Below are 23,808 nucleotides of genomic sequence, written 5' to 3' on the forward strand. Positions count from 1 at the left end.
TATAAATATGAATCAAATCATGCAGTAAAAGCAACTATTACAAAATGAAATACACTTATTATATTAATAACATAATCTTTTTCATATTCCTGTATGATACAAATAATTTCACTTAATATGTGTACGTCTTACTATTTAAGTTCATTTATTTAACACAATATAAACTGTTACAGTGTACAAAAAATGGAGAGAAAAAAAAAAACAACAGGTGCTATTGGTGAACTCTTGTTTGGTTTTTTTTCTCTCAGACATACCATCGAATAAAAAGAATTTTACGAAAATCAGAAAAGACCCAAAAGTGCTCAACAAGGTATCTAATATTACTATTCATTGTGATTAAAAGAAAGAAATACCATCATTGGTATAAGCTGGAGAATAAGAAATTATAATCAAAATATGTAATCAAGGTATCCTAGCAATATACATTTTAATGGAAAAAAATTCTCCTGAAAATTACCATGTCAAATCGAAAACAAAAGTTTTAATAACATCAATGAAAACAACATTGTAATATTTCATCGTCAGGCGTTATTGGACCCTGACTCTGAGGAGGAAAACTGGGTGGAGCGCAATGTGGTGTTTATCAAGTCTGTAAAGACAAAGGTAAGGTGGATGGGGGGAAGTTTTAACAAAGAACAATTTCAAGCCACAGGGGGCAGTAGAAGTTTTGAGTTTGAACGAGCTTCAAAATATTTTCTAACAAGCATAGCATATATCTAACAAGTAAAAATGATGGATAGATGGGGAAAGATGAAAAAAGTTCTCTCATAACATATAAAATTTCAATGATGAATTTAGTAGAAAACATACACATTGAGTTAACAGATGAGTTGTTTAATACAGCGATGGTATTCATTTGGATTTTTTATATTAAAGAATAACAAACTTGTCAAGCAAAATACAAATGGACCAAATCAAAAATTAGTCATACTTCCGTTTAAAAGTCACTTATCTATAACAACCTTGGGAAGTCATTTAAAAAATACATAAACTGAAATTACGTTCACGTAACTTGGGTAATTTGGAAGAAGAAAAAGAAGAAACTTTTCTCAATGCCATTCTGTAGTGTTTATTGCATAAGTATACGGTTTGCTTTTCTTTCAAACTTATGCATATCACCTTGGATATATTTTATTCACATATACATCAGAACAATGCAAATATATACAATGTATAAAATGATTCTTAGTGATTTTTTTCCCAACAGCCGAAAAACATCAACAAGAAACTCAAAAAATCCAAAAAAGGACAGCTAATGGATGTACATCCCAAGCCTGAACGGAAACAGATGCAGGTAACGACATTATTGGTTGATCTTATCACCATACCACGTATTAATAATCTATGATATCGAAGCAAGGTGATTAATGCATAAGATTTCATTTTAATGTCACTGAACAAGCGTTTTTAAAAAAAAGTCTATCACTCAATATTAAAAAAAAACCAGAACGGCAAGCGCGTCAGTGGTAGTTGTTTATCAATACCAGGACAACAAAAGTAAACCATTTTAAACTGTTATGTCGTTGATATATCCCTTTCTTCTAAACAACCACCACCCCAAAAGTGGACATCTAGTGGTCATTTTACATGTAATGGTTTTTTATTTGAAACAGAAAATTAAAAATACGAGAGAAAAAAGAATATTCGTAGATGAAGAAGAAGTGAAGTGGAGAAACAAAGTCATTCCGTACATGATCGACCTGCCCACGTTTGCACGTGAGTATCTGTATATGTCCCTTGAGTATCTATATATGTCACGTTAGTATCTGTATATGTCCCTTGAGTATCTGTATATGTCCCGTGAGTATCTGTATATGTCACGTGAGTATCTGTTTATGTCCCTTGAGTATCTGTATATGTCACTTGAGTATCTGTATATGTCACGTGAGTATCTGTATATGTCCCTTGAGTATCTGTATATGTCACGTGAGTATCTGTATATGTCACGTGAGTATCTGTATATGTCACGTGAGTATCTGTATATATCCCTTGAGTATCTGTATATGTCACTTGAGTATCTGTATATGTCACGTGAGTATCTGTATATGTCCCTTGAGTATCTGTATATGTCCCTTGAGTATTTGTATATGTCACTTGAGTATCTGTATATGTCACGTGAGTATCTGTACATGTCACTTGAGTATCTGTATATGTCACTTGAGTATCTGTATATGTCACTTGAGTATCTGTATATGTCACGTGAGTATCTGTATATGTCACTTGAGTATCTGTATATGTCACTTGAGTATCTGTATTAACAAAATTGAATATTCTTTTGTAAAAGTCTCCAAATGTCAATTTACTAGAACATGATTCAGAGCAAATGAGTAAAAATAAAGGCAATTAATCAGTTACATAATTACATTTTGGCATGTAAACAAGATAAATGACGTAGACTAATATTCTAAAAGCGGAAGAGGCTAAGGCACAGTCAGTGATCGAGGAGGCTGTGCAGAAATTCAACCAGGCCGGATGTGTCACGTGGGTCCCGTACACCAATCAGAACGCCTATATCAGAATAAAGGGTGATCGACAGAGGTATGGAGAGAGAGAGAGAGAGAGAGAGAGAGAGAGAGAGAGAGAGAGAGAGATTTTTTCTAACTATAAAGGACAATTAGGGATGTACTGAGAAAGAGATACACATGTATGGTAAATAATGGACGGTAGCGACATTGATAAATGTTTTCTCTTCAGTTGCGCTTCGCATGTTGGTACATACAACGCGCCAGATCAACCACTGTATCTTTATAAAGGCTACTGTCTAACAGTGAGTATTATAAACCACATAATGGCAATGACTTACAAACACACAACGTACATGTATGAATTATAATCATATGAGAGGAATTCTGATAACTGTACAATTACGCAGCTATGTTAAGGCTGTCCGAAGCTAAATATATATCGAAAAATGATACTATTTTAATTATCGAAAAATGCTTTAACCGAGTGAGTTTCTTTAAACTTTTATTACATAAGTTAACAGTGGCATCCAACACTATATTTGATGTATTTTTGTGACGTCATATATTTTTCTTAATCACGTGACGGGTGTATTCTAACACGGTAAATAATCTATAAAAATCGCATCGCCACAAGTGAATAATGACATTTAATCAAAAATATTTTTATGACAAATCCTTCGATAAGTAATGTATTTTGCAGTTCTTGCTGGGGGTTCAAATAAATATTTCGTTTATTTGAAATATTGTCAAAACATTTCGCACCGCCATCGAATTTAGGCACATTTTTACCTTTTAGGCTCGATTTACACAAAATCGGGTCAATCGGTAGGTTTCCCCCAGCAAGATTCACAGTGGTACTTATTTTCTCTCCCGATTTCACGTAAAATATACTAAGATTGTTTTTATCTTTCACTTGTGCCAAGCCGTTTTTTATATGCACATACATATCACCATTCATTAGATTACACGAAGCAGGGGGAGTCTCAAAACCACAAGTTTATGAATAGTAATTTACCTATTACGAAGCTTTAAAACTGTTGATTTTTTTATACTCCATATCGGTGATATTGAATTTAGTATCACTAGTATTTACAACAGTGTCTATGTAAAGGAATGAAGCGGTTTTATTATGCACAATGAATATCACTTATTACGTTACGATACATTCCCTAAAAACGATCGAAAGGAATGCAGATCGTGACGTCAAAGTTAACTATGACGTCATATCTTATGAAGTACAGACAAGTGACTTTCTACATATCGCTGTGAAATTAATCGGGCAGCCTTAACATAGCCGCGTAAACAGTAATCAACTATAGTCTAGGTGTTTAAATCAAAGGTCATTTGCAGTTAAACAAAAACAACAAACTGGGTAAACTTGACTGTAGATGTCGAAATGTCACCTGTGTATATATTGAAAAGTATAAAAGATACAGCGCTCTTTTTGTTACCGTATTATTTTTCATTTATCTACATTGTAATTACTAAATTAAAATTTTATTGCTCTTGTTTATATCCTTTTGATTGTTTTTATTTTAAAACAATTAAGCTTTGCTTCATGTTTTGTAAACGGTTTATCGGCAATACTCAGTATATCGTTGATTAATATGATTTTCAGGTTGAAACAACCTTGCATGAAATGATGCACGCTGCGGGATCCCTGCACGAACAATCGAGGCTACAAGACAGGGAGTTCTTTATCAGCACAATCTGGCCTAGAACGTCTTCAGCAATCAACTTTTTTGGCTACCAATTAGCGAATGCCAGGGAGTATGACCTGGGTTCAGTTCTCCAGTATAATCTTTACGTGAGTGTTGCAAAATCACATGATATGTTACTTACATTTACAATTTGATGGGATGCCCTCTATATACATGAACACCCCTTTTTAATAAAAGAAGGTAAAGGATTCTGATATTTGGGCTGCTGAGTTTGGATACATGGTGCTGCCCGATATGACAAAACATAATAGGTTATCCTCAAGGTCACTATATAAACGTTTACCCTTTGATTAAGTAAATAACTATATTCATTAAATATTCATTCGTAGAGTGCATAATAAAACTATGATTTATAAAATTATTCTTAAAAGCGCTAAAAAAAATTAACACAAACATGCGGAAATATTGGTTAAATTTATATGCACATATAACAAGCACCAATTCAAAGAGGATTTGTATTTTCTTTACAGGAAAAACAAATTTTTAAGGAAACATTGAAGACAGTTTATTTGATATACATCTATTGATATAATGTAATAGACATTATTCAGTGTTGTAATCTCTGCTACTTGGCAATTAATGCTACTTTTTATATGACTGTGCAATCCATACCTTTTTTTTCTCTGAAAGATGATCTTCCTGCAGCAATACGCAGAAAGTGGTTACTGAAGAAAAGCATAAAACTTGTACAGCTGACAGAGGAAATACATGTAACAAATATATCCAAGCAGCAAAATGCGCATTCAACGTGAGAATAAGATTAAGGGACTGATAAGTCAAATATTAGTATCTAGTGGTTTTATCAAAATTGGTTTAATACCAATTTTCATGGCTTTCATGGTTGAGTTGATCCATAAAATTCATTGAAATGAAATACTGTGGAATCATTATATTATTTGTACGGGCCAATTCTCGTGGCTTGCTTCAGGTTTGAAGGGACGTGATTTCGTGTATTGTTTCATACATACAAAAAGAAATATAACTTAATGACCCTAACTACTTGATTCGTGGAGGATGTTAATTCGTGGATGAGAGGTATACTCGAATTCAACGAAAACTGAGCCACGACAAAATCTAATGATTTCACAGTGTATACACGTAATATCATATTGTATTGATAATATAAAACTGGGAGTATTACTAAATCCATGAAAATTGATGTCCATGAATAAGAATCAACATGTTTAGTAAACATTTTGAATTGTCTGGATTTTAGAAAACGCTATTCCAGAGAATGCTGCCTGAGAACATCAAAGTGCCTTTAACCGAACAATTTTGTCAGAGCAACCTTTTCAATCATTTTCTCACTAAATACACCCTGTCTGATTTGACATTGAATCTTGTTTCAAGTTGGCTATAAAGATTTTTAACCATAAAGTGTGTACCCAAGGACTGATAATGAAATGAATCATTCAGGATAAATAGATTCTGCACTCTAGATTTTTTTTATACCAGTAACTATGGCGATTGTCAATCATTATGCACCGAAGAAAAAAAACATATTAAGTTTTACATAAAACCCTTTTTTGGATTAGTGTGAAATTAGCCACATGCACCGAGGCTTTTTCTAATTGAAACTTTTTTTAAGGATTTCATGCATCCTAGAACATACTGACAATTTATTTGTTACCCAGTTAGCCGTGTAATTGGTTGCATGCTCTGATAAATGAAGATGTTTCATCATGATTTAACCGAGTTTATATCACGGATATATAGAGTTACGGCAGAATCGTGACGTGTTGGCCTGTGTTTATACAACAGTTTATATGATGTATTTTTTGTCAAAAATTTTTTTTTTTAAATCTACCGAACAATTGAATTGTTGCGCTTTTTGAGCAAAATTTAATTAAACGATGAAGTCATGATGTTCTGTTTTAAATTTTTTTTTTGGCGTGAGATATGAAAGAATGAGGAACACGGGCTGTTTTTTGTTAATTTATAAGCATGTTCTTAAAATAAAAATATGATGTAAATTTTGGTTGAAAACAAAATTTCAATTGTTTTCGATATTCAAATAAAATGATGAAGATTTGATTGACTACAATATTTGATAAAGTACTTTCTATCTTAATGCATTATCAAAAATCTAGTATGTATAATGGATTAATGGATTATCATTAAGAGTTTGGTTGTACTTACAGTATTTTACGCTCGTTGATCCGGACCTGTCCTACTTAGTCACTAACTCTCATAACGACTTGTCCAGAACTCAATAGCTTCTACGGATGTGCAGGTAACCCAACTGAATTAAGATTTTAAAGATTTTAAAGACATATTTATATGTACAGAAAATGTATAACGCCTCTACTAACCGGATGTGCTGGTAACCTTATGCAAAAAAAAAAAAAAATATTTCATGATTTGAACTACAGTAACTATAGTAAATGGTTGTTAAGAAGCATTTATATAGATACTACTTACATCCCTCTTATCAATATACCTTGTTTTTATTAACAAGTAATAATTCTGTAAAAGATGTTGCAGTTCCTATGCTAATTTTCCCTAAAGGAGTTGCAGATAAAATGGAAAAATCAAAGCTACATAATTTGATGTATTTTTTTTGCTTACAACTGTGTATATAAAGCAGTGTAGAATTTTATATAGAAAGTTTTTATTAACTCTTATAAGAACATTATATAAAATTGAAAATGTTTACACTGACAAACGTGACAGATTTCACGCTTTATAAAAGGGGAATCCTCATTGTTGTGAAAAACTGCCTCCTTGAAACAGAATTAATTTAATCTTAACGTTTAGAGTAAGACAATTTAATGAAAACTGCGATTTCCGATTTTTGTTTCATTGAGGCATATTTTTTTTAAAATGGAACTTTTGGGAAAAAAATCTAAAAAATATCTGTGAAACCTAAGAACGTTTTGTAAAATTCCCCGCAATAAGTCATGCCTAGTTTAGGCGAGTGATAAAGCTTTTTTGCAACACTCTCTTTCAAAAAAGATTTCAATTTGCAGTCTCAAACTGCTTTTAAAAATAACAGAGATGTATAAAGAAAGATTTCTTGTATGCATATTTTATTTATTGAAATATGCTCTTTGATATACTCATGATTTTTGGTTTAAAAGTATAAAAACTGTTTTCATTGACTAACAGATAGCTGCAGTAACCCGCCCGTTTGTCAGAACACCGGGTTCGTAAAGCAGACGGGAGGGTCGTGTAGCTGTGAGTGTCCGGAGGGCCTGACGGGGGCGGACTGCTCACAGGTAGAAACAAGTCCAGGTAAGTTGTCGGGGGGTAGACAAGATATTTGACGGAGGGACTACTAAAATAGAGAAACGTTTAAATTTAATAAATATAATACCTAAAACAAACCAATGAATTTAATTTATACAAAGAGTTTGAACTTAAAACAAAAGCAAGAAATGAAAATTAACTTGTATGTGTGAATTTCAACACAACTGACCAAAGTTTGGTTTACCCGTTGTCAGGGGGTGGTGGTGTGATAGACATGAATGTCCATGAAGCGCACAATATTGTCCTGTCTCCATACACCGCTGGCATGATGTGTACATGGCTATTTAAGGTTTGTTCATGTTGACTATCAATGGCTAACTATGCTTCACGTGAATCTCTCATATGTTAGTGAATGTCGCGCAAAAAGCAAACAAAAAATCATGTTTGAATCATTACATTTAGTGTTGCAAGTTGTCGAGATGTTTTATGAGAGACAAGTTATTGATTATCTTAAGTACTTTAGACAAATCAAATTAGTCCTGCCAATGCAAACAATTGATATCAATTACTCAAATAATGACAAAAATTATTGTAATTTTGTAAAAAAAAAAAAAAAGAAAAAAATAAATAAATAAAAAAATAAAATTAATATGTATCTCACAAGGGAGCGGAGAAAACTCGGATGGATGTGGTCATTCACTCTATGGACCTCCCTGTAAGCACACAGAACGCCTGCTACCACGCCCTGGAGATCAGAGACTACCTGCCGGGGTCCCCGGGAAAACTGTACGTATAACATCCGGGACATCGTAATCTCCATCAGTGTATCTGCAGCCATCATCCTTTATATTGACAATTACGATGATGATATTGTTACGTCCAGGGATGACTGTTATAATAATTTGTTAAACAAACAATTTAATTGTTGCGTCTTCATCAGAAAAAAAAGTTTTAACAAGATTGATAACAGCTAGACATTGCGATCAAAATCTAAAAAGGTATTATAAATCTTTAGATTTTATATCACACATAGACTGCTTTAAAAGTTTTATCACTAAAAAGGGCAATATTATACATATATTACATGGCTTCGAGGGCGACATACCAGAATATTTGACCCGAGGTGACAGGAAAGCCCTGGAGTGTTATGTCGCCCGATGCCGAAGCCCTGGAGTGTTATGTCGCCCGATGCCGAAGGCAGAGGGCGACATAACACTCCAGGGCTTTCCTGTCACCGAGGGACAAATATTCTGGTATTGTCGCCCGAGAAGACATGTGATATATGTTATATAACATTTTTAAACAAATCAAACTCGGGTTATCAACATATTATTTAATTCACAAGGCAGAGGAAATTTTTTTAAAACACTAATGCTTGAGTTTTTCTCTTTTGTCGTATTTGCCGAATTTTTTTCATCAATTAAACTATCGAGTACATCTGAATTTAGATGAACAAACCGCAGACGTTGGCCTGACATGTTTAAAATTCGCGGATCTGTTTACGTTTGCTTAGCAACTGACTTGTTGAATTTCGAACCCGACGTAATTAATATGCAGAATTCTTGCACGCGATGGTGATATTACAGTTTCGGGAGGGCAATATAACTATTTCCTGTGAAATATAACTGTTTCCGGGAGGGCAATATAACTGTTTCCGGTGTGATTCAGCAATTTTCAGGGCATAGTAATAAAATTATCTCATTTGTGACATAACGAGAAAACTTATTCAAAAATGTTATATAAGTATATATGGCAAGGATAAAACTATCTACCTTGATCATTATAATTTACTCGTTATAACATATATAACATATATACCTGTATAATGTAAATTACACGAACGCATGGACAAGTGCACTCTTGTTTCAGTGTTTGTGGTCAAACTGACTTTGCGTACTTCATAAGAAAAAGAGTCGGCCCTCAGAACATGTTGATCATCCGATTTGACAGCGCCACCTATAGTGACGTCACACCAGGAAGTGGCTTTAACCTGACAGTGAGAACCTTAGCGTCTGGTATGATGAAATCCATCAAACAATTCTTATGATAAAATGTATAATACAAGCAAAACAGATATATATGCATCTACAACACCATGAAATTAGCGTTAATAAGAATTTATATACCTATAAATTAACATAAATTGATTCGATTTAAGCTCAAAATTTCCAATTTTTATTTCTCAGTTTGTAATGTCCAGAGTTGTTCATTTGAGTAACTCTAATGCTTTGTTGAAAACTGAACGTTTTTTTTAATTAAAAGCAAGATACGAAATTTAGAACCTTTCTTTCTCTTTCTTTTGTTGATGCTATTTTTTATCAACATAGTGAATCAGTTTATCTCGTTTACCAGTGAGTCATTTGTCATAGAAATGGCAATTACCTTTATTTCTCATAATTTGTAAAAAAAAAAATTGTTGGAGCTTTGTAGCTTTGTATACAAAACGATGAATTCTGACCTCTGTATCTTGCGTATAACTTGACTTATAACATTTAATCTTTAGTCAGTCAATCAAATTGCACATGTAAACTATTTTATACATAAAAATTGAAAGAAAAAAAATTAAAAAACCTGTATTAGATCCCCAGTATGATGGGGAAATTAGGAAAAGTGATTCCGTTTCTAAAAAAGCATCATGATAAATGTTAATAGGGTACATTTCTATAGCAATATGATAATTCCACAAATAGCAAGCTTATGGAAAAGTTACGTTTGGTATTTTGTCACCAGCCTGCACAAGTTCTCCCTGTAAGTACCCGGCCACGTGCCATGACGGATACAACACAACACAATACTCCTGTGAGTGTGAGAATGGATATTCCGGCACGCACTGTGATGAAGTGGAAGGTACTGACGTAATCAGTGACATACTTTTTCAAGAAAATTGCTCCAAAAATGTATCTGAATTTTAAAAAATCACTTATATTGCCACACAAAAAATAAATGTTAACAACATTGAATTTCCATAAATTAGCGGGCGCATCTGTTTGGGATAGCTTTGAAGATGACCTCACAACGCTCATGCGCAATAATCCAACAGGAAGTGACATGATATGGAGCGTTGGGAAGGTGATTTTTGCATTATGTAACCGAAACCAAATATTGATGATTATGGAATATCTTCAAATATTAGATAAATGAATTGAAAAAAAATATTATTAAAAGAAAATTAAAATTTCACTTTTATGATGCATTATGCTTTTGGCATTCACATACTTACCGACAGGAAATGACTACCGCGTCTGAAGGATACGTAATGGCAGAGCTTATATCACCTTATGTACGCAGCGTTCCTGCGCCTGGGTCCATTGCAAAGATGGAAACCTCTGTGAGATTCAAGAGTGTGTATTTTGTCATTTTAACCAGTAAAAAAAACTGAAAGAGGTAAAAATGTTAAATATACGCATAAATGCGTTTGTTAGCTGGGTTTCCTGATCAAAGTAGGTATTCAACAATGTTAAGGTATAAGTTGTAAAGAAAATTTAAATTAATACTGATACTCAAGGTGGTGATCGGTGCCTCAGATTACATTAATACTGATACTCAAAGGTGGTGATCGGTGCCTCAGATTACATTAATACTGATACTCAAAGGTGGTGATCGGTGCCTCAGATTACATTAATACTGATACTCAAAGGTGGTGATCGGTGCCTCAGATTACATTGATACTGATACTCAAAGGTGGTGATCGGTGCCTCAGATTACATTGATACTGATACTCAAAGGTGGTGATCGGTGCCTCAGATTACATTGATACTGATACTCAAAGGTGGTGATCGGTGCCTCAGATTACATTGATACTGATACTCAAAGGTGGTGATCGGTGCCTCAGATTACATTGATACTGATACTCAAAGGTGGTGATCGGTGCCTCACATTACATTGATACTGATACTCAAAGGTGGTGATCGGTGCCTCACATTACATTGATACTGATACTCAAAGGTGGTGATCGGTGCCTCAGATTACATTAATACTGATACTCAAAGGTGGTGATCGGTGCCTCAGATTACATTAATACTGATACTCAAAGGTGGTGATCGGTGCCTCAGATTACATTAATACTGATACTCAAAGGTGGTGATCGGTGCCTCAGATTACATTAATACTGATACTCAAAGGTGGTGATCGGTGCCTCAGATTACATTAATACTGATACTCAAAGGTGGTGATCGGTGCCTCAGATTACATTAATACTGATACTCAAAGGTGGTGATCGGTGCCTCAGATTACATTAATACTGATACTCAAAGGTGGTGATCGGTGCCTCAGATTACATTAATACTGATACTCAAAGGTGGTGATCGGTGCCTCAGATTACATTAATACTGATACTCAAAGGTGGTGATCGGTGCCTCAGATTCCAACTGTTTCTGTCCTACCCCACGGGCACTGAGAGAACGACCCTGAAGGTCATCATCAAGGACGGCAGCACCGTCAAAAGTACTCACTCATTCACTGATGCCACAGGCTATAAATGGAGGGAAGTCAGCATTGATCTACCAGCGGTCGACGATTTGAAAGTAAGCAGCTCAAGTCCAACGAAAGCAGGGGGATTATTGTTCAAACATGTGCATAAAAACTTTGATTTTGAATTTTTAGTTCTCAAGTTCAAGTAATGTGAATATATTTTTTTCTGAGTTACCGTCAAACTTACTGATCTCTTTGCGACAACATCATTTTGCATAAGCCTTCTATTCTCTTCTTTCAATCCACATTTATTAGGTGGAATTTGAAGGTGTGTATGGGAACGAAAAGTTGGCTATAGACAGGGTGAGGATTCAGCCCCAGCTTTGTTGTAAGTACATTTTTTCCTTTTAATAGAAGAACTCGTAAAACAACAAAATTTAATTACTGATATTAGGTATTTTCAAAAATAGTCCAAGTACCTTATAGTATATATTGATACCAACGGGAATGTTCAATTTTGTTAGAGAAAGATGATGAAATAAGTGTTTATTACTGATGGGTGAACTTTGATTTTACAGCCGTCCTTGACCCCTGTGAGAGCACACAGTGCGTGAACGGGGACTGTACCACACTCCTCACCTCCAGCGATCCCGTCTGTGTCTGTCCCGAGTACTACTCCGGCGATCTCTGTGAAACACGTATGTCCTTTGGAGTCCAAGTTTTGAATCAAAGTCAAAAATATTTTATCCATTTTTTTCCCCGGTTAATTTACTTCGTATCGTGCTATATGTTACTCACTTTATACATGTATATATATTCGTGACAAACCTTTGCTCGTAAATATTAGTGTCATTTTTTCTGTGAAATATATATAAACGACTTCTTGTTCACAAAAAATAATTGTCAAAATAATTGTCTTGAATTAATTCTAAACCGGCTATACGCAAATTAGAAATACTTACTTATTAAGTTTACATTTATAAATGTATTTCAAAGGCCTTGTTTTCTCAAGGAATGTGAAACGTTTGTAGATGTGTGTGACAACAAAGACTGTCAAAATGGCGGAGTGTGTGTACCTGAGACCACTGAGAAATACCACTGTGACTGCCCTGAGCAGTACTCAGGCCTGTTATGTAAAATACGTACGTATCAGGGTCTTGGAGAACACTCGTAAATAATTTGGTAATAAAAAGTATATATGTATTTATCAATTACATAGCTGTACAAATAGACCGGTGGTACAGTCATATTTTGTTGGTCAAAAAGTTAAATGTAATTATTAGCACATATTGACCGGGGATGCACACATATTCTGTTGATCAAAAGGTATAAATCAAATTAGTATATTTTCTGATAAAGTAAATATCAAAACATTTATTTCTGCAATATATTGATTGCCGATGTATCGAACAATGTTAGAAAATGATGGTCTGAAACATCACTTACTTTTTATTGCAATTCACGGAATGATTTGAGAATTATAGTATGATATTTTTGCACCAGACGTCTGTGCTAACCACACGTGTGTGAATGGTGACTGTTTTGCAACTTCGTCAAAGACCTGGGAATGCCGATGTAACGATGGCTGGAAAGGGCAAAACTGTGATATTGGTACGTTTTTAAGCGAATTACACGTAATTATAGAAACCTAAATCTTCACCAAAACTCAAATATTATATTTAAAAAATCAATAAAGTAAAAAAGAGATTACTTAAACTGTTAAACAATTATTATAATATTTTTTTAAACAAATGATTTTCTGTGACTATTGCATACAATCTCTTCTAAGCATCAGGCATGGGCACGATTACTTAAAAATGTAATCGATAAATAATCGATTACATTGGGGAATTTAGTGTAATCGATTATTAATCAATAACACCCATTTTTGTCCTGAAATCGATTGTAATCGATTACTTTAAAACAAGTAATCGATTACTTGATACTAGTATCTGTATGCATTTACATGCAAGGGTACACATCAGGTTGATTTAGGAACCAAAGTTACATGTATTTCACCAATTGTTTGTTTGTTTTTTACTGTTCCCCTAATGCCATATTCTTTTTTAAGTGGATATAGAGTACAGGTGCAGCTTTGAGGTGGTAGATGACCCCGATTGCTTCTTGGTAGAGGACACAAACGACGACTTTGATTTCATTCACCAGGAATTATGTATGCTCTGTCTTTCTACATATTTTTTCTTTTTTGAACATTTTTATACATTTAGTGTATTTTGAACTGGAGTAAAGGGAAATATATTATGTGTTAATTAATCTTTGAACTGTATTTATTACCGTGATTAAAAACATAAAATTAGAAATTTTTATATAATTTAAAAAAAAAAGACCGAGAAAATAAACTTGTTTGATCTTCATATTGGGGATTATTTTCATGCAACTTCGGGGAAGATAAAATATTATAAAAATGTTATAAATCTGAGAAGAGCGAAAATGCATGAAAATGCATACTCAGTTTGTGTTCTGTTCACTTCTAATTCCCCCCACATTAAACGTTACCCATCTATTGACAGGGAAGCACCCCTGATCGACGCACGGGCCCCTCTTACGCATGGTTGGGCTCATACTATAAATACACAGAGGCGAGCGGGAGGTCTCCAGGCGATGTGGCGTCACTTATCAGCAATGTGGCGTTTCCAAGTTGGTTGAGGATTTTTTTTTTAATTTTTGAAAATATTTTTCTGCGCATGCTTTTTTAAATGTTACACAATATCCTCCTCAATGCACATGAGGAAGGTTTCTTTGTAATTAAAAATACGTTTTATTTCGAGCATTGCCCCAACGCTACAAATTTGTTAATGAAAGTGTTTAAGTTTTCTTCTTAAAACGAAATTCACAATTTGGCCAATTAATAAAATCAACAAGTTCTCATGGACCGTCTTTTTTACAACTTTAAAAAAATGCCTTTTATATGAAATGGAGATACTTTTTCGATGCTGTTGTCATGTTGTAAATTTTGAATTTACTGGGTGGGTGGGTGGGTGTAAATACAAAATTTACAACATGACAGCTGTAATGAATCAAAAAAATTTTAATATTGAGCTTTTCTCTCATGGTATGTAAAGGTTTGGAGAAAACTGTTTCAGTAATACACCAAAACGTAATAATGAAAGTATAAATATGTGAAGACGAATTAACTTTGGACTTTTTTAACCTAACCAAGAACCTTATTATCGATGGATTAGTGTTCTCTCTGCCTTGCCGTTGTTAGGTGGCCCCTACTGTCTCTACTTCTATCTCCACACCTATGGGAGTGACATCGGCTCGATCTACGTGATACTGAAAACCAACAATGGAGCGGAGGAGGTGAAGTTTTCCTCCTCGGGTCCTAGAGACGACTTTTGGTGGAGGACCTACAACATTGACCTTAGTTTGGATTCCACCACCCAGGTAAGGTATATTTTTGTGTGTGTTAGGGGCATTAGGATATAATTTAACTGATTTGAGGCAAAGCTTTTTTTAAATTAAGAATAGCCGAGAATTTGGTATCTTGTATCACAGTCGTATTTGGATGTTATTAATCAGCCAGTTTTGAAAGGTGATAAACAGGTGGATTTTGATTTGTTGATGAAGCTTTACATACATTGATATTGAGTACGAACTTCAAATACAGTAAAAATTCGAACTGTCCTTTTAAGCACACACTCTAGCTAGAACTATTAGTACCATTAAAACCATTTTAACAGGAGCTTGAACTTTGGGTAGTTGTGTCAAACAGCAATGTGACGAAGGCATGTCTATTTCATTGCTTGCCACTCAGTCGTGGCTCTTAGAAATCATGAGATTTGGCTAGTTTTTGAGCCAAGACTACGCAATCACTTGAAACCAGCGTCATTTTGAACTTGTTTTGACACAAGAAAAAGAGAGTTAGATCCTACCGAAATCCCACAGTCCAAGGTCTTGTTAAGATGGTACGGTGTTAGTTGTGAACTAGCCTGCAGTTTCTGTCTGATGAAGAATATTGATACAGATACATGTATGTTATCTTATAGATCGTCATCAAAACAGTACGGGGAGGAAGTGGACGCCGGGACAAAGGCCTCGGGGACATAGCAATAGACAACATCAACCTAACACCGGGCGGCTGTTAAATCCAGAATCTGTCACCTCTGTCTCAATAAAGAAGTGTCCACGATGAGTGTTGACCTTACCTATGTCTCACAATTCCCATCAAACACAAGTTACATTCACGACAAAGCATCAACGTACATGTACGGTTGTTATAAATATAAGCCCAAGTTGTACAACATCAATTTTACCGTCGATTTATATAAGTATTCCTCATTAGTGCAAATTTTACAATGAGTTAATTGAGCAGTTGAATGGTGTATTACCGCTGCAACTTCTCGATTAAAATTAAATGTAATAATGACAGGATTTTGCCTCCTGACAACACAATTGCATGCTACTGTGATGTGATGTAATCAAAATGCAATTTAATTTTTTTTTTTTTACGAAATCTATACTACAACATTGTCCATATATTTTGTATATGACCCCATAAAGATGATTTAATTATGGCTATTGTTGCTCAGGTGAGTAGGTGGCCATGGGCCACTTGTTTATGGATGTGAAATTTGGAGGAGGAATTTACAAGGTTTTGAACCCATTCACTAAAACTTTCAGAAACATATACATTTACATCTAATCAGTTTTTAAGAACCTCTGACTTTATGTGTGTGTGTGTGTGTGTGTGTGTGTGTGTGTGTGTGTGAGAGAGAGAGAGAGAGAGAGAGAGAGAGAGAGATTTTGTCCTTTATTGGTTGTACGTTGATACAGATACCGGATACAGATACCACGAAGGCTGGCATTATTTCATAAATTAGTATAATAAAAGAATAGCCAAAGCAAATTCATTACGCGCTATTCTCTTAAATTGATTTATGGAAAATGCTTTTGTGCATTACTAGTATTTGAAGACAAACAAATCTACATGTATAGTGAGGGATCGGAGTTAAGGCTAAGAGGTGCTGTATTAATGTACCCTTAATGGGTGCTTTGTACCAAATGTGGTATAATCTATCGAATTAGAACAGATCAAGAGAAAAAGGCTAAACTTGCACGTACAACAGCGGAAGAAAGGGGTGTAATGTTCTGTTCGTGATAAATTTTGTTATATTACATGTAAAATCAACGCATTTGGTATCAAATCCGTTTAAAAGAAACCCTTGAAGTTTTGAAAGATTGAAATCGTAACGAATCGAAGACGAGCATTATGTATCTAACCTTTTAAAAATCTTAAAGAACTCGACTAAACCCGAATAGGTTTCCATAGAAAACCCCAAAACAAATAAATGCACTCAACCAAAACGATAAGTGCGTGTGTGATTTTGAATATCGTAGATTTTGCAAAATTATCACGGCTGTTATAGAGTACGGGCTTGCCTTATTGTGGTTACAGAATGGGTAAGTTTTGACTCTCATATCCCACTTCAATTATTGCACTCTGAAATCAACCTTTTTGCTCGTGCATGCATATATAGCAAAGGACATTCTTTTATATACAGTAACTGTTCGGCATTCTCTAAAACCTAGCACCTGCCAATTTTCTAACGTTTTGATCGCGACTTCCTCTTACTATGGTGTTCCGATGGGGCCACTTCGACCTTCGCGCTTTCGCCTTTAGGGGGAAGATACGACAATGCAAAGGCGAAATTGTGAAAGTGCGAAGGCGAAGGAGCGATAGTAGTATCACTCCTTCGCCTTTGCACCTTTGCACTTTCGTCTTCGCAACTTCGCACTTTGCCCCTTCGCCGTCGCACCTTCGCACTTTTGTCTACGCAACTTCGCACTGTCGCATCTTCGCCTTCTAGGCAAAAGTGCGAAGGTCGAAGTGGCCCCATCGGAACACAATATCTCAAAGAAAGATCGACTGTTCTGTATCTTTCTTAAAGAATGCTGTTTCGTTACTTATTTCATGAATGAAATCATTGTTACCATGCAAATGCGAGTAAAAAATATCACCCTCTTACAGAGGATATAATGATCACACGGTTTTAGTGAATTATCTAAATAAACCTTTCGCTCTTAAACTAAATTACCTTCAATAAGTTCCACCCTGTGACATGAGTTACACAATGCAAAGTTTATACAAGACAGTTGCATTTTCATAATTGTTCTTGTATGAAATTAATAAATTCATTAAAAAAAAAAAAAAAAAAAAAAAAAAAAAAAAAAGACAGTTGCATTTTCAAATAGACAACATTTATTTTGGAAATACCCAATATACAAAGTGCATGAAATATTTTCTGCCATGTTACATGAATTACGCAACGCAAGGCTTATCCAAGACAGTTGCGTTTTCAAAGGGACGTACATTTGTAAACATTTTGGAAATACCTGATAGAAGAGGTGCATAAAATATTTTCTGCTCTGTTACATGAGTTACGCAATGCAAGATATATTCATGGCAGTTGCATTTTAAATGGACGTAAACAACATTTATTTTGAAAATTCCCAATATACAAAATGCATGAACTATTTTCAAATACCTTTTAGAACTTAGTAAAAAACTAAAACACAAAAATTTGAGGTCATACGTAAAGACAATGTGAAAGAGGTATAGCGCACTTAATATACGATTTGGCCTCAAATATAGCCTTTTGCAAACATCAGACATTTTCCATATTAAACAATATTTAGTTTAAATATATTCAAAGAAACGCAATTTACACAATCACCATGCTCTAAGAGTCTTAATCATCTTACACGACATCATTAAAATATTCAGGTTTTGTTAGGGATATATAGGAAAGTAGTTTGTATACGATAAAAAATTGGATGTTTGACTATTTGAACCACTCTAAACCAAAAACATCCGATATAAATTATGTTCTACAGGTATTGTAGTACACGTTTACATTGAATTAGCTTTGGTTTAATGTACTGAAAATAAGACAAATATTTCAGTTAGTGTCTTTTTTAATACAATCATTTATAAAGCAATATATATCTTGAAAATGCATCTGACGAAAATGTAATATGCGTGGCCTAGTGGTAACGCGTAGGTGTTTATGATTTTATGGCCGCTGGATCGAATCCACTAAGTAGTAATTTTTTTCACTTTTAAAATTGAAACATGAACAGAATAGAGAGGTTAAGTTACATGTATCTATTCTTCTGGTTAAAAAAAAATCATCTTGTTTAATTCATTCTGAGTATGAGCACACCCAATATATATAGATCTCTTCTTTAACACTATGTACTTCCCGTCCAAATACAAGGTGTAGGCGAAATAATGGGAAAAGGCGCTATACCTCTTTACAGCAAACAGCCAATGAATAGTTAAATCTTTTCAGGCGTTACGAAAACCACCGAGGTTCAATTTCATTCCGTTGATTTGTAACCGGATCTTGTTTACGTGCTAGATCAAAATACACTAAAAATACGGAGACTGCTTTGTGGCAACGTGTATTCATTGAAAGAATAACACACTTTTTAAAATTTGTTCTAAAGTGCGTTAACACCAAATCAATGTACTTTGATATATTTTATTTTAAAAGTGCGTTGTGAAGGTACATTAACATTTTTATATTAAGTGCGTAGCGCACTTTGGGAATAAAAAAAACTAGTATGTAAAAATCACAAATTCTAGGATTCAAATTCAATTAGTTTATAAAATGATAATTTGTAAACACCAACGAATATATGATTTACTGTCTTAGGGAAAGGGGAGCTGGCAGCCACCTATACAATTCAGCTACTAGAACATTATTCAAGTTAATTACAAAAAGAACGTCTTTGATCCCCCCAATATAATAACAGTGAATTTGATAAAAACGGGTCAGCAAAACAATAGTTTCTCGTTTAACAATATGACGAACAATTTACAGGTGTCACAGGTACACAAAAACTAACTTCTCAAATTAAAACTAAATAAATCTCTTTATTAATAAAAATCAGGACACTAGCTTAAAGAATCATATTTACGACTTAAAAAAACGTACAATCCGCTCTACCCTAAAAATTATATCTAAAATTTCAATGTAGATCTGATGGATGATTAGTTGACCATTCTCCATAAAGGATTTGAGATCCCAACAATTTAAAGTATTTCGCTGAATAAAACATATCTTACCAGCATTGACCTACCTCTTACCTAGCCATTGTTACTTGATCGCCATGAAATTTACGCTATTCATCGACAATGTGTTTAATTAACATATAAGTGCTTTAAGATGCAGATTCATAAAAATCTATTTATAACAAACGAAGGACCATAATCAGGAAGGTATTTATTTATATTTACCTTTTTTGGTGTCCCTTCCTTGACAGGTGAGATATTTACCTTTAAATTACAATAAACTATTGGGAAAATAATTCTAAAAATCATGAAATAATTTACTTAAAGGATTATTAGAAAAAATTCTAAATTCTTTCCTGCTAGAAATTCCTTTTAAGACAGTTTTTATACCGGGTTGTGAAATACGTAGATAACTATCATAATGATAAAATACAAGAAGGTGGAACGATTGCAAAAGTAAGGTATATATGCATGTATAGCAGTTTGTTGATATCTAAAAAACGAGTAAACTAAGAGAGCTAGAGACTTTTTTCAAGGTGTAATATGTTTTAAGTATGTTTAAAGTCAATTTGTCAATAAAACTAGACAATTTGACTCTAATTAACAAGGCTTCTCTTATATCTGCAATATTTACCCATCATAATCGTTCAAGAATATAACAACATATATTAGAATTTTACCTCTATTTTTATTTAGAATTTCACTGTGTCCTATGCATACATGAGTAAAATTAAAATTTGATTGCTCCTACGTTTTTATGTTATGCTGGAGTATTTCTTATTTAGATAAAACTTTCGTTTATTTGGCATTTTATAATTTGAAAAATTAAATATTAGCTACCTAAAATTTTATTAAGAAAATATCCATTTAAAAAAGACATTTTATTGTCAGGGGAATCATATGGAATCATGGCTGGAAAGTCTGTTAGGAAAACGAAAGACCCAAGATGTTGGCAACTGCTGTCATTATTTCTAGGAATAATTTGCCTAATTCTTCTAATAACTGTTATTGTGTTGGCTGTGCAGAAGAAAGAGGAAGAACAAACATCCACTTTACATGAATGTAAACAAGTTTCTGACCAGAGAATTATTGATCTCCGGGAACCCGAGAACCCTCCTAATTTTCACGACCTAACAAGAAATGAAATCGCAAGAATCTTCAACTTCATGTTTGCCCACGAAACATTAAATATCACTCAACCTAGCAAAGCATCCCTTGGATCAAACTACATCTATGCAATGGAACTTATTCTCCCAAACAAGAACGATGCTTTTCAATCATCTACAACCAGAAAATCCTTGGTAACGGTGTTTGAGGGAGCAAACCCAAATCCAGTGGTAACTGAGTACTGTATTGAGTTAAAGTCACAAATCCAGTTTTGTAGTTCTACCAGGTCCATCCCCTTTAGCTTTAGACCAATAACAATTCCAGAGTATGTTTTCATTTTGGATACGGTAATTGCCGACGCTAACAAGACTGTTGGCAATATTCTAAAAGAAAGTTACCACGGCACGCCTATAAACTGTGGGAAGACGTGTCTGGGCGTGGAAAATGTCAGTCCTTTTGCAGCCGTTATTGCTGGTGTTGAGGGACAAAACTATCGAGGGTTATGGGTCCCGTTTGTGCAGTTAATGGAGCCAAGGAATCTGCATCCACTTGATTTTGCAGTTTTAGCGACTATAAATGGTACATCCACACCGAAAGCGGATACTGTTTGGTACAACGGTCAACTGTTTGAATCTCTTGATGACTTCAAGGATAAGTGGGAGAAAAATCAGGTATCTCCACTTAAGATAGACTTTCCAAAGATGCCTATTCATAAAGATGTTATTAAAGAAAATTATCAACGACCTCCAATAGAAGTTGAACCCGATGGCAAACGTTACTCGATCAAAGATCAGACAGTGACTTCAGATAACTGGAAAATCAGTTTTGGGATATCTCCTACTCACGGTCCACAGTTGTATGATATAAGGTATAAGGGTGATTTAATAGTTTATGAATTGGGTCTCCAAGAAATTTGTGTTTTCTATTCTTCCTCGGAACCTTTTGGAAGGTTTGCCAATTACTTTGACAGTGTTGTGATGATAGGTCGCTATATGAAAACTTTAGTTCCTGGTATTGATTGTCCCTATCATGCCACATTTATAGACGCCACATTTATGTCAGAAACCTCAAATACACCAGTCACTAATAAAAAGGCAATATGTGTATTTGAACACAATACAGCAAGCCCATTAAGGCGTCACCATGCTCCAACGGAAACCCCATCCGGTTACTTTGAGGGTGCACCAAATGTAGTTTTGGTGTTACGGATGATTGCTACACTAGTTAATTATGATTACATATTCGAATTTATTTTCTACCAAAATGGTGCAATGGAGACTAAAGTATCCGCATCTGGAATAATAGCCTCATCCTTCAAATCTGCCGGTCCAAAGTATGGATTTCAAGTCAATGACCAAGCTATCGGAACATTACACAATCATTTCTTCAATTTTAAAGTCGATTTAGATATTGGAGGCACTCAAAATAGCTACTCAACGTATAATGTAGAAGTTGATGAAGTACCAAATGCATTTTCAAAAGCGGATTCTTCATCGAACTGGTTTCAAGAAAAAATAGTAAAAGTCGACTATGCAACTGAAAGAGAGGCAGCTTATATGTTTAATTTTAGTAACCCAAAGTACCACATATTTTACAATGAAAACAATCTTGACAAGTATAATAATCCAAAAGCTTACAGATTGCTTTCAAAAGGCTTTGTGAAAAAAGTATTGCCAGAGGATGTCGGAAATGAACCTGGATCTCCTTGGACAAGGTATCAAATGGCCGTTACAAAGCGCAAAGAAAACGAACCTCACAGCTCATCAAAGTTTGCAACATATGATGGTGAAAACCGGACAGTCAACTTTGAAGCTTTCATTGGCGAGGAAAATATAAAAAATGAGGTTTGAAAATTCTTCACATTAAAAAAAACCCATCGCTTTTATTTTTTAAATGAAATGAAAAATAAGAGGTAAAACCGCAGGTGGCATTTGAATGTAGTTTATTTCTTTTTTCCCCCCTGTTTTTTTTAGGACTTGGTGGCTTGGGTTACATTAGGGGTACATCACATTCCGCGCACGGAGGATCTACCTATTATGCCGACACCCGGAAATGACATTAGCTTCCTCTTACTTCCGTTTAACTACTTCCCAGAAGACCCTAGTGTTGGAATCGGTGATAATATACGTCTACAGTACGACAACCCAAGCAGTTCACTTAAAATAATGGCACAAAAATTGAATGACCTTACTTGTAAACCTCCAAAGACATATTCTGTCGAGGATTTGTTGAAAGAACCGGAAATGTTTATTGACAGGCCTACCATTTAAGCCTAGTAAAATGTTATTGTTGATGACATTTAAAAGAATTGTATCTTATATACACCAATAGGTATATTCATTGATATATTTCAATATGTATATTTTGACATATATGTTCATTTATACTCTGAACAATAGCTGTGAGTATCCACTCAGCATATGGTTAAAACACACTGCATTTGCCGTTTGTCGTGCCGTTATGGAGGCTGATTTTTATCTCAAAGGCTCGAGACCGACATAAGACATTGCGATCTTAACCTCTGGTTGCGACCCAAGACCTTGACCATTGCTGAATGTCATAAACGCCGGTTTGGTTGAGTTTCCCCCACAGATGGTTGTCGATTGTCAATTAAAATGACGATACATTTGCATCTGTATACCGTTGAAAAAATTATGTCAAAATAACTTTTTATACGGATTGTCAAATAGTGGACAATAGCAAAAGTTGCAATTAATATGGAGAACTGAAGCACGTGCTGAAAGGCGCTTTTTCTCTTCACAGAAGTGTTGGCAGGTCTAAAGAAATGCAAGGATTATGTTTCTTTTGACACTGTTGTATATCTTGTTACTTCGTCATAATGTGATCAGGTCAAATAAACAGATTCATTCATACA

At 34.5% G+C, this 23,808-nt stretch overlaps 1 protein-coding gene and 1 pseudogene across 1 annotated transcript; both read left to right on the forward strand.

Moving 5' to 3' along the window:
* Positions 1-254: 254 nt before the first annotated feature.
* On the forward strand, positions 255-16,298 carry LOC128163753 (neurogenic locus notch homolog protein 1-like; annotated as a pseudogene).
* Positions 16,299-17,102: 804 nt separating this feature from the next.
* Positions 17,103-23,808, forward strand: LOC128163752 (putative amine oxidase [copper-containing]). Its single transcript, XM_052827405.1, has 3 exons — positions 17,103-17,209; positions 20,718-22,777; positions 22,907-23,808. Exons 1-3 carry the CDS (start codon positions 17,206-17,208, stop codon positions 23,201-23,203), a joined length of 2,361 nt encoding a protein of 786 aa, XP_052683365.1. The 5' UTR covers positions 17,103-17,205; the 3' UTR covers positions 23,204-23,808.

This window comes from Crassostrea angulata, chromosome 9 (assembly GCF_025612915.1).
Source record: "Crassostrea angulata isolate pt1a10 chromosome 9, ASM2561291v2, whole genome shotgun sequence".
Lineage (NCBI taxonomy): Eukaryota > Metazoa > Mollusca > Bivalvia > Ostreida > Ostreidae > Magallana > Magallana angulata.